This window comes from Centroberyx affinis, unplaced genomic scaffold, assembly GCF_046629955.1.
Source record: "Centroberyx affinis isolate AG114_WGS23_722 - 3 ecotype Tasmania unplaced genomic scaffold, CSIRO-AGI_Caff_v1 ptg001697l_1, whole genome shotgun sequence".
Lineage (NCBI taxonomy): Eukaryota > Metazoa > Chordata > Actinopteri > Beryciformes > Berycidae > Centroberyx > Centroberyx affinis.
The window spans coordinates 5,001-20,000 of record NW_027280113.1 but is presented as its reverse complement, the minus strand read 5'-3'; the positions used below and the strand labels follow the sequence as shown (position 1 = coordinate 20,000).

General features: G+C 42.5%; 3 protein-coding genes across 3 annotated transcripts in view; all 3 read right to left on the bottom strand.

The window, feature by feature from the left end:
- The window catches only part of camta2 (calmodulin binding transcription activator 2), a gene marked incomplete at its 3' end in the record, with an annotated part of 5,754 nt that extends 5,002 nt beyond the window's left edge, over positions 1-752 (bottom strand). Inside the window, exon 1 of the mRNA XM_071528675.1 lies at positions 724-752. The remainder of the gene's footprint in view (positions 1-723) is intronic.
- Positions 753-2,542: 1,790 nt separating this feature from the next.
- On the bottom strand, positions 2,543-9,252 carry LOC139651669 (stress-associated endoplasmic reticulum protein 2). Its single transcript, XM_071528677.1, is given in 4 exon segments — positions 2,543-4,233; positions 5,775-5,850; positions 8,857-8,877; positions 8,879-9,252. Coding segments are annotated over 4 exon segments (201 nt in total). The 5' UTR covers positions 8,942-9,252; the 3' UTR covers positions 2,543-4,192.
- Positions 9,253-11,526: 2,274 nt separating this feature from the next.
- The window catches only part of nppcl2 (natriuretic peptide C-like 2), a 3,866-nt gene continuing 392 nt past the window's right edge, over positions 11,527-15,000 (bottom strand). Inside the window, exon 2 of the mRNA XM_071528676.1 lies at positions 11,527-11,856. Within this exon, the coding sequence (XP_071384777.1) occupies positions 11,527-11,856 (330 nt within the window). The remainder of the gene's footprint in view (positions 11,857-15,000) is intronic.

Genomic DNA, 15,000 nt, shown 5'->3' with positions numbered 1-15,000 from the left:
TATTTCTATTACTGCTCATACCCAAAGAGCTATTATGTGTGTTTAGAGTAAGTGTGTGTGTGTGTGTGTGTGGGCAAAAATACACACACACACTTGACTTCCACAAGAAGACTGAATAATTCAAACATTATACACACAGTCAAACACACACCCACACACAGTCTACAGCTCCTCTCAGTCAGCTAATGACGCCCCCCCCCCGGAGGCCGGGCTCAGGCCGGGGTCTGTCCTGCGGCTGTGTCCGCCTCCTGCAGCCCCTCTCCCGGCTGCAGCAGCTCAGCTCATCCCGGCCCGCTGGCTAGCTTCAGAGCTAACGGTGCAAAGCCTCTCAGCTTCACTTTGACATGACAACCGCTTTTAACCTCACAACCTCTGACGTCACACCGATACTCCCTTTAAAAGGCCAACTAAACAAGCAACGTCAACTCACTAATTATGTAATATTAATGTTTTGGTTGGTTAGCTACACCGCTAGCCGGCTAGCGTTAGCCACCGATGCTAGGCTAACGTTAGCTCCATCGGTTCACATCAGCGGTGATTAAATACCTCCGGAACCCGGACTGAGAGGCTTCATCCCGGGGTAAAACGCTCCGAACCGGGCCGGTCAGCGCGTTACAGCCGGGGTGAATAATATAATAACATAATAACAAATATTACTAGTGAAACTACAGCAGGACAGAGCTGGAGGTGTTTTGGTAAAACAGCCTCTTAAAGCTCCTTTACCTTCCGCCTTCAACACAGCCGCCATCTTCTCCTGCTCTGACGTCACTGCGTAGCTGGTGGGAGGGGGGGGGGGGGGGCGCTTCTGTACTTACATTATTGTTACATTACATAACATTATTTACATTAATCTATTCTTGATTTTACTTTATATTTTTGTTGTTGTATTATTCTAATTCTTCAGAGCTTTGGCAATAGAAACTGATTTGTGCTCAATACCAAAGCTCATTGAATTGAACTGAGAGAGAGAGAGAGGGAGAGAGAGAGAGAGAGAGAGAGAAGAGAGAGAGAGAGAGAGAGAGAAGAAAGAGAGAGGAGAGGGAGAGAGAGAGAGAGAGAGAGACAGAGAGAGAGAGAAGAGAGAGAGAGAGAGAAGAAAGAGAGGGGAGAGGGAGAGAGAGAGAGAAGAAAGAGAGGGGAGAGGGAGAGAGAGAGAGAGAGAGAGAGAGACACAGAGAGAGAGAGGTGAGAGAGAGAGATAGGGAGAGAGAGAGAGAGAGAGGGAGAGAGAGAGAAAGAGAGAGAGAGACAGAGAGAGAGGATATTTAGATTGTCTTTACTTCACACCAGACGCAAATAAAAAAAACAGAAGTCATAAAAATGTATAAAAACGTATTATTCCAACAAAACTTCACATCCTCCAGCCTGCTGGACCTCACTGACTCTGTGTGTGTGTGTGTGTGTGTGTGTGTGTGTGTGTGTGTGTCCATACATGGCCTGTATTCTCCCGAGCAGCTGCTGCCACCTGCTGTCCAAACTCGTGTACTGCAGCTGTCCAAACAACAGCTGAATACAAACCGGTGACTTTCAACTAAACGCAGTGGTTCTCAAAGTGGGGTCCGGGGACCCCCAGGGGTCCTTGAGGGGGTTCCAGGGGGTCCCCAGCAAAAAGGGGAATCATTTATATTCACTTTAATTCCATCCATAAGTAACACAATGACAGAATGTATGGCTATCTTGGTCATGGGTTTCATGGACTTTCTGTAATAAAACATCTAAAGGCAAAAATCTTATCAGATGGGGGGGTCCGTGGGCTAATTTGTGTCAGTTTAGGGGTCCTTGACGTGAAAAAGTTTGAGAAAGCAGTGATTCTCAACCTGTTTCATATCAAGGACCCTCATTTATTACACATTAGAGCCACAGACCCCCATTTGACAAGATCTTTTCTCTCAGACCAAATCAGAGAATATTTTTATTGTTCGATATGATTTTGTCCAGAACTCCATGACCGTCTGTATTGCAGGTAGAGAGATAACAGAGAAACTACGATCAGAACAGTCATTCCTTTACATTCTCTAATTTGTGTTAACTTCTTGTAAATTAAATAATGCTGAAGTTTAACAATTCATCAATTTGCTGGGGACCTCCTGGAACCCCCCTCAAGGACCCCTGGTGGTCCCCGGTCCCCACGTTGAGAACCACTGAACTAAAGAAAACCCGACATGAAGAGTCTTTAAGAAAACACCAAGTTAAAGCGTCTTAAAATAAAGGACACATCCATAAAGTCATATGAAATGCACCTGATGATTTATCCATTTATTTTTTTTCTCCCTCTTTTTCAACTTTATGTATTTATTTATTCATTTTTGCTAATTAACTACATATGTATTCAAATAGATGAGTACATACGTGTATATATTTGTATGTTGTGTGTATATAGAAGTGTGTGTTTGAATGCATTAAAACAAATAAAAATAAAACAAAAAAATGGAGAAAGTGTTGTAACGCTCGATCTGCACTTCCCTGGATAAAAACATGGTTTAAAAAAGAAAAAGACAAGTAGAGTTCCGTATTAAAATAATTAAAATAACGGAGAGACGCATTAGAGAAAAATATCTGTTGTTTATTCGTATAAAAGCGGCGAGTCGTCCGGAGAGGAGACGACTCGACCAGAACAACAGAGGAAGTCGCTGCTTCAAACCGTTTCACACAAAACCTTCTTCTTCTTCTTCTTCTTCTTCTTCTACTGCTTCGTCTTCGTCTTCTTCTTCTTCTTCTACACATCGGTTACTGCGGTTCATTTAAATTAACTGAACGGATAAATTCAGACTGAAACTCAAGAGCTTAAAAAAAACAAAAACGAAACAAACAAACAAAAAAAACAAAAAAAAACACAGAACAGCAACTTTGTTTTTCTGAACTGAACGGAAAGCTTGGACTGGAGTCAGACTGACACAGCGCGCCGATATTGATCTTCGATTAGATATCAGGTTAGTGACATTACTTTCCATACACATTTATTTGTTCTTTTCATCGTGTTTTATGACTTTAAATTCATTTAAAAAGGCAGTAATGAATCCCAGAGTTTCCCTTCCATCCAGATTCAGCGTCAAAATGGCAAAAAGAGGCTTTTTTGTTTTGAAAGGAAGGAAAATTCTAGAGGAAACACGGAATTCTGGGAAGATTTTTTGGGGCGTGAAGAAGGTCGAATTTAAAACATATTGATCATCACACTGTTGGTCATGAATGTATCGATATCGGTCTTTATGAACGTCGGCGTCAGTCGAACCCCGAGTTTCACAATCACAAACTTTCTCTTCTTCTTCACTCCCGGAAAACTGGCAGAGAGAGAGAAAGAGAGAGAGAGAGAGAGACAGAGAGAGACATACAGAGAGAGAGAGAGAGAGAGAGAGAGAGAGAGAGAGAGAGAGAGAGAGAGAGAGAGAGAGAGAGAGAGAGAGAGAGAGAGACACACACAGGTGGTACAGAAAGTGAAAGATAGAATAAAACCCCACTAGACGAATGCTATCAGATGGAAGGAAAGGAAGAAAGGAAGGAAAGAAGGAAGGAAGGAAAGGAAAGGAAAGGAAAGGAAAGGAAAGGAGAGATTTAACACAAACCCTTCATATTACAAACTGTTTTGTTTTTTTTAAATGTATTTTCAGCCCTGAAAACAATAAAACGTCAACAACCAGTGTAATAATAAGAACCAATATTATCAATAACCAATGTCTGATCAATATTATTAACAACAGAGCAAGAGAAAAACTCAAGAGATTAAGATTTACTGCCCTTTACACAGAGAGAGAGAGAGAGAGAGAGAGAGAGAGAGAGAGAGAGAGAGAGAGGAGAGAGAGAGAGAGAGACACTGATATCTAATGAGAGAGAGAGAGTCGGGTCACAGTGGGAAGAAAAGACGAGCTCAGATTCAAACAGGAAACACCACAGGAAGAGGTGTGTGTGTGTGTGTGTGTGTGTGTGTGTGTGTGTGTGTGTGTGTCAGTAAGACGTAAACGGGGCTGTGTCTTCTTGTGTGTGCTTGAATTTGTGAAGTGTGTGTGTGTCAGTTTTCATGTCTTGGTGTGTGTGTGTGTGTGTGTGTGTAGTTTCATGTCTTGGTGTGTGTGTGTGTGTGTGTGTAGTTTCATGTCTTGGTGTGTGTGTGTGTGTGTTGCTCCAGAGGACGGGGGGGTGGGGGGTCTGCAGGCGGCTGCTTCCCCAGCAGAGAGGCTCTGTTCCTGGGTAGAGGTCATCACAAGCCCTGCCTGATGCTCTGGATGATCTGGAAGATGGCTGCAGCACACACACACACACACACACACACACACACACACACACACACACACACACACACACACACACACACACACCACACACACACACACACACACACACACACACACACACACACGAATGCTTAGTGCACAATATTAACTAAAACACTTATTGTTATTTCAACTAGATGAAACTTTATTCCGGGTTTTCCACCACAAAAAAAATCATCATTCATTTTCCATAGAGGGATTTTTAATGATTGATTATAGATCAGTTAACAGCCGGAACATTCAGATATCGGACAGTTTCTCGAACCTTGAGATGGAACTTTTTTTTTTGTAAAATCGACCAACCGGCTGACAGATACAGGTCTGTTTCTATGGAAACGCCTCACTTCTCTCCTGCTCAGACCCAAATCTGACATTTTCCATGAAACACGCTCCGGCTCATGTTGACAGACAACAAGACAACAAGACAACAAGACAACAAGTCTGTCCACGTTGTTTTTCCTCCTCCAGTCTCATTCCTTTACAGAGATTACTCTGAAGCAGAGGTGTGACCAAGTCAACTCTGCTCGAGTCCCAAGTCAGTCTCAAGTCTAAATGTAGAACAGCAAGTCAAGTCAGAACAAATCAAGAGTCCAGTATCAATTTAATATTTTAAAGAAAACTAAATATCTAGGACTTTCAATGCAATGTGGTTTTAATAGGATAAAAACTTGGTAAGAGTCACCAGAACCCAAGTCAAGTCTCAAGTCAGGTCTCAAGACAACAGAACCCAAGTCAAGTCTCAAGTCAGGTCTCAAGACAACAGAACCCAAGTCAAGTCTCAAGTCAGGTCTCAAGACAACAGAACCCAAGTCAAGTCTCAAGTGAGGTCTCAAGACACCAGAACCAAGTCAGGTCTCAAGACACCAGAACCCAAGTCAAGTCTCAAGTCAGGTCTCAAGACACCAGAACCCAAGTCAGGTCTCAAGACACCAGAACCCAAGTCAAGTCTCAAGTCAGGTCTCAAGACACCAGAACCCAAGTCAGGTCTCAAGACACCAGAACCCAAGTCAGGTCTCAAGTCAGGTCTCAGGACACCAGAACCCAAGTCAAGTCTCAAGTCAGGTCTCAAGTCAGGTCTCAAGACACCAGAACCCAAGTCAAGTCTCAAGTCAGGTCTCAAGACACCAGAACCCAAGTCAAGTCTCAAGTCAGGTCTCAAGTCAGGTCTCAAGACACCAGAACCCAAGTCAAGTCTCAAGTCAGGTCTCAAGTCAGGTTTCAAGACACCAGAACCCAAGTCAAGTCTCAAGTCAGGTCTCAAGACACCCAGAACCCAAGTCAAGTCTCAAGTCAGGTCTCAAGACACCAGAACCCAAGTCAAATCAAGTCTCAAGTCTTCTCTTCATGCATCAAGTCTCAAGCGATTACAACTGTGACTCGAGTCCAAGTCACATGACCCGAGTCCCCACCTCTGCTCTAAAGTCTCTAAATTAGCGTGTTGACGACAAACAGAAGAAATAATAGAAATAACAGAAACGTTGCACTAATTAGAAATGAAACCCGACTCACCTGATCCACAAACCACGAAGACGAACAGCGCCAGGAGCCACGGGCCGACCGGAGACTTGTCCTCGTTTACTGGACGCTGCACACACACACACACACACGCACACACACACACACACACACACACACACACACACACACACACACAGAGTCACTACAGGGACACGCCATTGACTTCCACTCATCCCCTGACAGTAACCTCTGCTGCTGTTATTCTCCTGTTTGATTTCACCAACAGAACTCCAAGCTCCGACCCCCCCCCCCCCCCCACCGCCACGGTTTGATTGACAGGTGATCTCTGGGAAGGGCTTAGCAGCAAAGATGGAGACTCAGACTTTGACTCCACTGTCGGCAGCAGAGTGACAAACTGTCACCAGACACAACAATGTCTTCAGTCTGGTTTCAGTTTTAGTGTCACATGTGGCTCTGATCCAGCGACCTAATCCGGTCCACATTAGAGCCACTGACCCCCCCCCCCCCCATTTGTTGAGATTTTGTCTCTCGGACTCAAATCTGAGAATATTTTTTATTGTCAGATATGATTTTGTCCAGAACTCCATGACTGTCTGTGTTGCAGGTAGAGAGAAAACAGAAAACTATGATCAGAACAATCATTCTGCGACAAATGAAATAATGCTGAAGTTTAACAATTCATCAGTTTGCTGGGGACCAGAGCTGCAACTAACGACTATTTTCATTGTTGATTATTTTCTCGATTAATCGATTAGTTGTTTGGTCTATAAAATGTCAGAAAATGGTGAAAAATGTGGATCAGTGTTTCCCAAAGCCCAAGATGACGTCCTCAAATGTCTTGTTTTGTCCACAACCCAAAGATATTCAGTTTACTGTCATAGAGGAGGAAAGAAACCAGGAATTATTCACATTTAAGAAGCTGGAATCAGAGAATTTTGACTTATTTTTCTTAAAGAATTACTCAAACCGATTAATCGATTATCAAAATAGTTGGCGATGAATTTAATAGTTGACAACTAATCCATTAATCGCATTAATTGCAGCTCTACTGGGGACCCCCTGGATCCCCCTCAAGGACCCCTGGTGGTCCCCGGACCTCTCCTGTCCTGCTCCAGTAAGAATTCTCCCTACAGAAGCCGGAGAGGTCGATAACGAAAAAAAAAAAAAAAAAAAAAAAAAACTACGTCCAGTTTCAGAGCCAAAAAGCAGTTAAAAGAAAAGTATATAACGCAAAATCAGACGCATCGACTTCTTCTTCTTCACTGGTGCTGCGTTTCAACAAATTCATGTGGTGGACGCGCTCAGTCGAAGTAATTAAATCACTAGAAGAAGAAGAAGACGCGGTGAAACTCGTTAGTGTCGCCTCACGTGTTTTATGACCGTATTAAGAAGCATGAGGCGAAGCAGCAACACTCCCAAGCTCAGTACCAACGAAGAAGTCGAGGCGCCAGTTAGTCGCCAAGGTTATTATAGTTTTGCATTTTTCATTAGTTTTTATTTTTATTTCATTTTGACTTTTTGCTTTCAATTTCAGTTTAGTTGTAATTAGTTTTTAAAGCGGTTTGCCACTTTAGTTTCGTTTTTATTTTTTGAAAATTCTTAGTTTTAGTTTCGTTTTTATTAGTTTCAGTGTTAGTTTTAGTCTTTTTTTGTAATATGGGGTATTTGTTAGGGGCAAGATTCAAAAATTCAAAATACTAGGCTTATGTATGAAATAAATTGACAAAGACGAAAACTAAACACATTTTCTCTATAATTTTAGTTTATTTTAGTTAGGTAAACACACAATACAGTTTCAGTTAGTTATCGTTTTTTTGTAAAGCCTCGTTTTCATTTTTATTTCAGTTAACGAAAATGTTTTTTCACACCTAGTTTTCATTATTGAGTTAGTTTTCGTTAACGATAATAACCTTGGTAGTCGTCCATCTTCGATTTTGTTACAATGGAGATTTTGGATGTAATTCTCTTTAACTATTAAAGTCTACTTTAATTCGACATCGTTTTTCGTTATAGACCTTTGCAGGGAGAATTCTTACTGGAGCAGGACAGGAGCCTTCGGGACAGACGACAGCCAATAGGATCAAAGAGTCCTGCTGTATCAAGTCACATGATGCTCTAAATGTTCCAGAGGCTTTTCCACCCTGACGAGAAGAAGCAAACGCTGAATTCTGGGAATATTTTTGGGGCATGACGACTGTTAAAACCCCATAAAACACTCGGTGCTAAAAGTTTGGCACTTTAATGGTGAATCTCTCACGTACAGAGAGACGTTACGCCAAATTTCATTCATAAATTTGATAATTTCATGCTCTCTTGCATATCCGAAAAGGTAAAGTATGACTCAAGATCTTTTATTGAAATCAATCAGAGCCTCTATTCAATTCGGCATACATATGATTCACTAAACAGCAATAATAAATAAAATAAATCTCGACTTTTAGAACTGATTCACACGGCTCGTCTCCGCCCACCGCGGTGTAATTTAGCGGAAGAAGATCGTGGGAATAACGGGGCGAATCGGTTATAAAAGTTGAGATTTTATTTAAATGAGCGATGCTTGGTGTGTTTGATGTCTGCCGAAGTGAAGAGCGGCTCCTAGTGACTCGGTACAGGTCTCGGCTGATTCTGTACGGGGTTTTTATCTTTGAAGATAAGTAAAGCCACATTCATTTGCCAGATTTGTGAATGGAGTTTGGCTTTACGGTTCTCTCACGCAGCAGAAGGAGCGTGCGCTGAGAGAAAAGGCTAGCTAACTGTTAGCCAGTCCACTGACAAAGCGCTGCTCTCTGCAAATGTCCCATTTCTCAATAAAATGATAACAGTATTTTAGGTAAATTTCATGTTTATCTTCTATCTACTGAGCCAACAGCATCCAGTCAGTCTGGTATCAATGCTAATGCTAATACGAGATCTATCAGAGTCGGCTACCTAGCTAACAGTGAGCTGGTGGCTCTCTGTAACCACCGCTGGGTGTATTCCCATTCTCTCTAATAACGGTTACACTCTAACATAAAATATTCAGATATATAATAGTATGAATAACATAACGGACCGGCGTAGAGCCAGTCGGCACCACCAGAGTCAGTGAGCTAGCATTAGCCGTTAGCCGTACCGCTGTTTTCTGGACGTGTCCCCCGCTGTGTGATGGTCTTGCTGTGCCGCTCGTTCGCCACTTTCATCCGCTGCACCGCCGACATGTTTCAGGTCAGAGCCGGTCCGGACCGGGAGGACGGGACGGAGAGCCGAGGAGGAGCCGGGGGAGAGCCGGGGGAGGAGGCGGCGGGCTGCTCGGTGTTTACCGGTGGGGAAAAGTCCGGCTGGAGGCGAAGATGTGGCGGATTTATTTCCGTGTTATGGAGCGGCAGCGGCGGGTCGGGGCTGACGGGCTGACGGGGCTGCTGAACGGCTAGCTGGCGAGCTAGCTGGCTAACGGAAACTGAAGCGGCTGACTTCGTCACGTGACACAGGATCGGCCGAATACTACCGTCACGTGACAGGCAAAAAGTCAACCACCAAGTCATCATGTCTCCCTCTAGTGACGGAGGCAAAAACTCGTTCAATAAATTGATTTGAGTATTATTTTTTTAGCTAAATATTATTAAGTAATATTAATAGTAATATTACTAAGTAATATTATAGCTAAATATTACACACATAACTGTGTTTTTAAGAAATCCACAATCTGTGCTGCTTTCAAAAAAAGTAGTAAAAAGTAAAAAATATTTTCCTTATTTTTTATATTTTCTATATTAATGATTCCTGCATCTCATTGAGTAAAATCGATTGAAATAATTGATTATTTGGTATTTGTTAATGTTGATTATGATGGTAAATGAGGATGTTGTCTAAAATATAGGTATTCGGACGCTGTTCATTTTTGGTGTGATTGAACATAGTAGAAATTAGGAGAAAGAAATATAATGTAATTAATTAGTATTTCTGATTTATATTCATACATTTAAATGTAGCCTACTAATAATTTTTTCTATTACTTCAAAAGAGAGGAGGAAATGGAACAGTGTAAAAGAAAACACCATGTTAAAGTCCATTAAATATTCTATTCTATGTAAAAGCTGTGGAAATGGTAAATGTGATTTTAGTTTTATTCATTCATTCATTGTTTTTTATATGCATTTATGTAAACTTTACCTTCAACCTTCTTCTCTGTCTGGTCGCCATTATCCTGTCGTCAAAATTCAGATTTAAAATCTTCTTTAAACGAACTTTTCCCTCCAGATGAACTGTGACAAAGTTTATCAAGCGTTCATCGTTCAGTAAAACACAAAATGAACCGATTCTGATGATATAAGTTTGTGAAGAGTTTACGACACCGGGCCTCTCCCGCCTCCCGCCGTTGCCGGGCAACAGCGGCGGTAAAACATTAGTATTGTGTTGTTTAAAAATGAATATGAACTTGTTTTCTTTGCTTTATTCGAGGTCTGAAAACACTGCGTTATTTTGACCAGTTATTTTCTGCAAATAAATGCTCTACATGACAATATTTTTATTTGGAATTTGGGAGAAATGTTGTCAGTAGTTTATAGAATTAAACAAAAATGTTCATTTACTCAAACACATACGTATAAATAGTAAAACCAGAGAAACTGATAATTTTGCAGTGGTCTCTTAATTTTTCCAGAGCTGTATTTATAATATCTATTGACACACATCAGGGTTCATCACTTCAGGATCTGCATTTTCTTTATCATTCATTCATTCATTTTTTTTATCACACTCATGTCATTATTTTATCTTCTTCATTTTTTATCATCACTTTTCTATCAGTTGTTTTATATGATCAGAACAGTCATTCTTCTATATTCTCTGTGTTCACTTCCTGTTAATGAAATATTGAAGTTTAACACTTCATCAGTTTGCTGGGGACCCCCTGGAACCCCCTCAAGGACCCCTGGTGGCCCCCGGACCCCACGTTGAGAAGCAGTGCTTGTCGTCTTTGTTTTATGTCTTTCTCTCCTAGCTGTTGTAAAGTGTCTTTGAGTACGATGTCAAGCCCTTACAAATAAAATTTATTATTATTATTCAGATTTAAAAAAAACCCATTTAGATGATGTTTTTTTCCACCATAAATCCATTTATTATCCAAATTTTAACATAAACCTTCCTGCAGGTCAGCAGGTTCAACTCCCAGCTCACGTCTGATTGGACGGATTTCAGTCCCTCCTTAGTGAGGGAGCCAATCAGGAGCGAGTCCATCTATTATTAAAGTATTGATCGAAAACGTTCACAAAACGTTCAGCATCCATAACTCTCAAACAGCTCGCTGCTTTATCTTCTTCCTCATTGGATCACAAAGTTTGACCAAACGACGACAGGCTCTGATTGGCTGTGAGATCGGCCAATCAGAGCACGAGAGAAAATAAAACCAAGATGAAATGAAGTCATGAGTTTGTCTCAGTGTTTATTAAACAGAGTGCTCTCTACTCATCACATGATCATCACATGTTGTCATGTTGCAGCACAGGTCTACATGTTTAACACATGGTCGTCACACACACACACACACACACACACACACACACACACACACACACACACACACACAGACGTTTACAGTGTTCTGCTGGCTGTGTTGTAGCCAGGGGTCAGAGGTCAGAGGTCATTAGTAGGATTCCAACATGGAGTCTCTGACAGACAGACAGTCTGGAGGTCAGAGGTCATGTAGGGTCAGCAGCAGTGACATCACCAGGTTCAAAGGTCACATGGGACCAGTGCTCTAGAGGACAGCGGTTACCATAGTAACACACACACACACTCTCTCTCTCTAACATCCCAGTCCGCTGATGGAGCCGATGCGATCCATCTTCATCCCGAAGCATCCTCTTCCTCCCACCATCGACTTCCTGCTCCGCCCCCTGAACTTCCTGTGTCTCTGCAGGAAATCCAGGAAGAACCGCGGAACCGCTTCCTGTCCGGCGGCCAATCCCCTCACAGCTTCCTGGTTCTCCACCAATCCCCCGGGAGGAGAAGACGAGGAGGAAGAGGAAGAGGGGGCGGGGGCGGGGCTTTGGGCCGACCCCTCTGTGATGTCATCGGAGGAGGGCGGGGCCAATATGAGAGAGGAGAGACGAGAACCGAACAGAGAGTGTAAGACCTGGAGAGAGAGAGAGAGACAGAGAGAGAGAGAGAGAGAGAGAAAGATACAGAGAGATGGAGAGAGAGAGACAGAGAGAGAGAGATGGAGAGAGAAAGACAGATAGAGACACAGAGAGAGAAAGAGACAGAGAGAGATGGAGAGAGAGAGAGATGAGAGAGAGAGAGAGAGAGAGAGAACCGTAAAGTCATCTGTTGATCACGTAGCTAGCATAGCTAATAACATTAGCTAATGTCGTTAGCTAACTGAAGGAGAATGACCTCACCGCCCATTTAAATCGCGGCACTAACTTTATTCTCAGGCAGAAACAGACAAGACAAACTTCTCCTCCATTTTCTTTGTTTACAGCTAACAGGTGCAGACTCCTTTCCAGACCCCAGGAAGGATCAAGACCCGCCATGATCTTCATCTGATTGGACGGCAGAACTGCGCCGAGAAACGTGCTAACCGGCTAACAGAGGCTAACGCTAATTTTCAGGTCTGTTAGCATTTTGTGGGAGTCATTCCTATGTTCCCAGGGTCCTATGTTCCCAGGGTCCTATGTTCCCAGGGTCCTATGTTCCCCAGCTCTATATAGTACATAATGGGAACCTGAAAAAGATGTTCCCCGCAAAATCTACATTTACTTTTTTTATTTTGTGGTCCAAAGGCCACATTTAGCTTGCTGTTGAAAATATCATCAAACCAAATCATCAAATCATCAAAAACAGGGTAAAATCTGACCCACAGAGAACATTGTATAATAGTATGGCATGCAGCAATAAAACATTCTGGGTAGTTTTGTGGATCAAACCCAACCCAAACAAGAGTTTGAGTAAAATTTTATCCACAGAACCACCCAGACTCTTTAATATTCTCTGCTGGGTCAGATTTGACCCGGAGCACCACAGATGTAACATTGTTTTTTAGAGACCTTCAAAATCAAATAAAATGATAACCATTGGTTTTGTTGTGTTTATATAGCTGTTTTGAAGCCTTGTTCCAATAAAAAAACTGGATAATATTTATGAAATATTTTAACTTGAAACGGGTCAAATTTGACCCGAACACAATAGGAGGGTTAATGTGTGTTAACAGAATATTGAACTGGGGAACATAGGACCCTGGGAACTTAGGACCCTGGGAACTTAGGACCTTGGGAATTTAGGACCTTGGGAATTTAGGACCCTGGGAACATAGGACCTTGGGAACTTAGAACCTTGGGAACATAGGACCTTGGGAACATAGGACCTTGGGAACTTAGGACCTTGGGAACATAGGACCTTGGGAATTTAGGACACTGGGAACTTAGGACCTTGGGAAGTTAGGACCCTGGGAAGTTAGGACCCTGGGAACTTAGGACCCTGGGAACTTAGGACCTTGGGAAGTTAGGACCCTGGGAAGTTAGGACCCTGGAAAGTTAGGACCCTGGGAACTTAGGACCCTGGGAACTTAGGACCCTGGAAAGTTAGGACCCTGGGAACTTAGGACCCTGGGAACTTAGGACCCTGGAAAGTTAGGACCCTGGGAACTTAGGACCCTGGGAACTTAGGACCCTGGGAACTTAGGACCCTGGGAACTTAGGACCCTGGAAAGTTAGGACCCTGGGAACTTAGGACCCTGGAAAGTTAGGACCCTGGGAACTTAGGACCCTCCACCAACCGCGACCGATTCCGCCTCTGTTCATCTTCTGTGGGACTCGCTGCGCATAATTCGCTGCGCCGAGCATGCTGGGATAGCTTGCGGCGCGGACCGAGCTCCCGGCGCGGTGAAAAGGGGCGGGACAAAAGTTGAGCTCAAGTTAAGTTTATGCAAATGAACACCAGTGTTCGTGTCGCGAGAGCCAATCACTGTCAAGGCTGCAGCACCTTGTCTGTACAACCAGGAAATGCCAAAGTGAAACTCGTAGCTGATAATCTATCCATGCAAAAAAAAATGTTTTCAGTGAAGCTCTTATTTACACAAACATTGTTCTTGTGAAGCAATTATTTCCATTTGGGCAAAGGAGACAAGCTGACTGTAAACCACAGAGCTTGACCCACAATCCAATCCAATCCAACTTTATTCAGTAAATAAAGGAATCTTGGGTACGGAAGCCGAGAACGGCCGTGCCTGCAATTATTTTTTTAATGCCGTTATCTCGAGATCACGGGTTAATTTATCTCGTTATCTCGAGAAAACAAAAGGCCGATTTCTCGAGATAACGAGATAATTTATCACGAGAAAACGACTTTTGTTTTCTCGAGATCACGGGATCATTATGGAGAACTGGAAAAAGAGAGTCTGGTTCATTTGATCACAGCTGATTTCAGCCTTCAGATCACTGTCATGACTGTCAGGAGGATTCAGAACTGCTAGTCTTCTCCTTAAAAGACGAGGACTGATCTGAATGTTTTCTCTAACAGAAAAACACAATGCAAGTTCTGCCTGTTAGACCTTGATTGAAGTACAGTCTGATGTATTGATCAGTGATGGATACTCCTTGATCTGACATTTTCATCTTAAATCAGTTGCTACAGTTGTGAAGACGCCATCTCTGCATGCTGGCATGGCTCCTGATCTCTGAGAAACATTATAAGTAATAAGAGGAAACGACTTTTTGTTTTCTCGTGATAACGGGTTGATTATCTTGTTTTCTTGAGATAACGAGATAATTAACTTGTGATCTCGGGATAACGGCATTAAAAAAAATAATAATTGCAAGCACGGCCGTTCTGGGCTTCTGTACTTGGGGGCTGGAGGGGAGAGAGAGAGAAAAATAAAGACTCACTTCACTTCACTTCACTGCTCTCAAAACCCAAGAACTGAACCCTGAACAGCCTGAGACCGACTGACACACTGACAGATACTGACACTAACTGTCCTCAGACCAGCGCTGCTTTTACAAACACAAAAGGCAACCAGATCATCCAAAATGGTGAGAAAAATTATTCAAAACATCATTTAAAACTCAGATGAAGATGTAGAAGAGGAAGAAGGAGACAAAGAGAAAGATGAAGAATATGAAGATGAAGTAGATGTAGGAGGAAAAGAAAAAGATGATGAGAAAGATGATGAAGAAGAAGAAGATATGAAGAAGAAGCAGATGAAGGTGTAGAACATGAAGTAGATGAAGAGGAGGATGAAGATGAGTAAGAGTGAGAAGATGAAGCAAATAAAGATGAG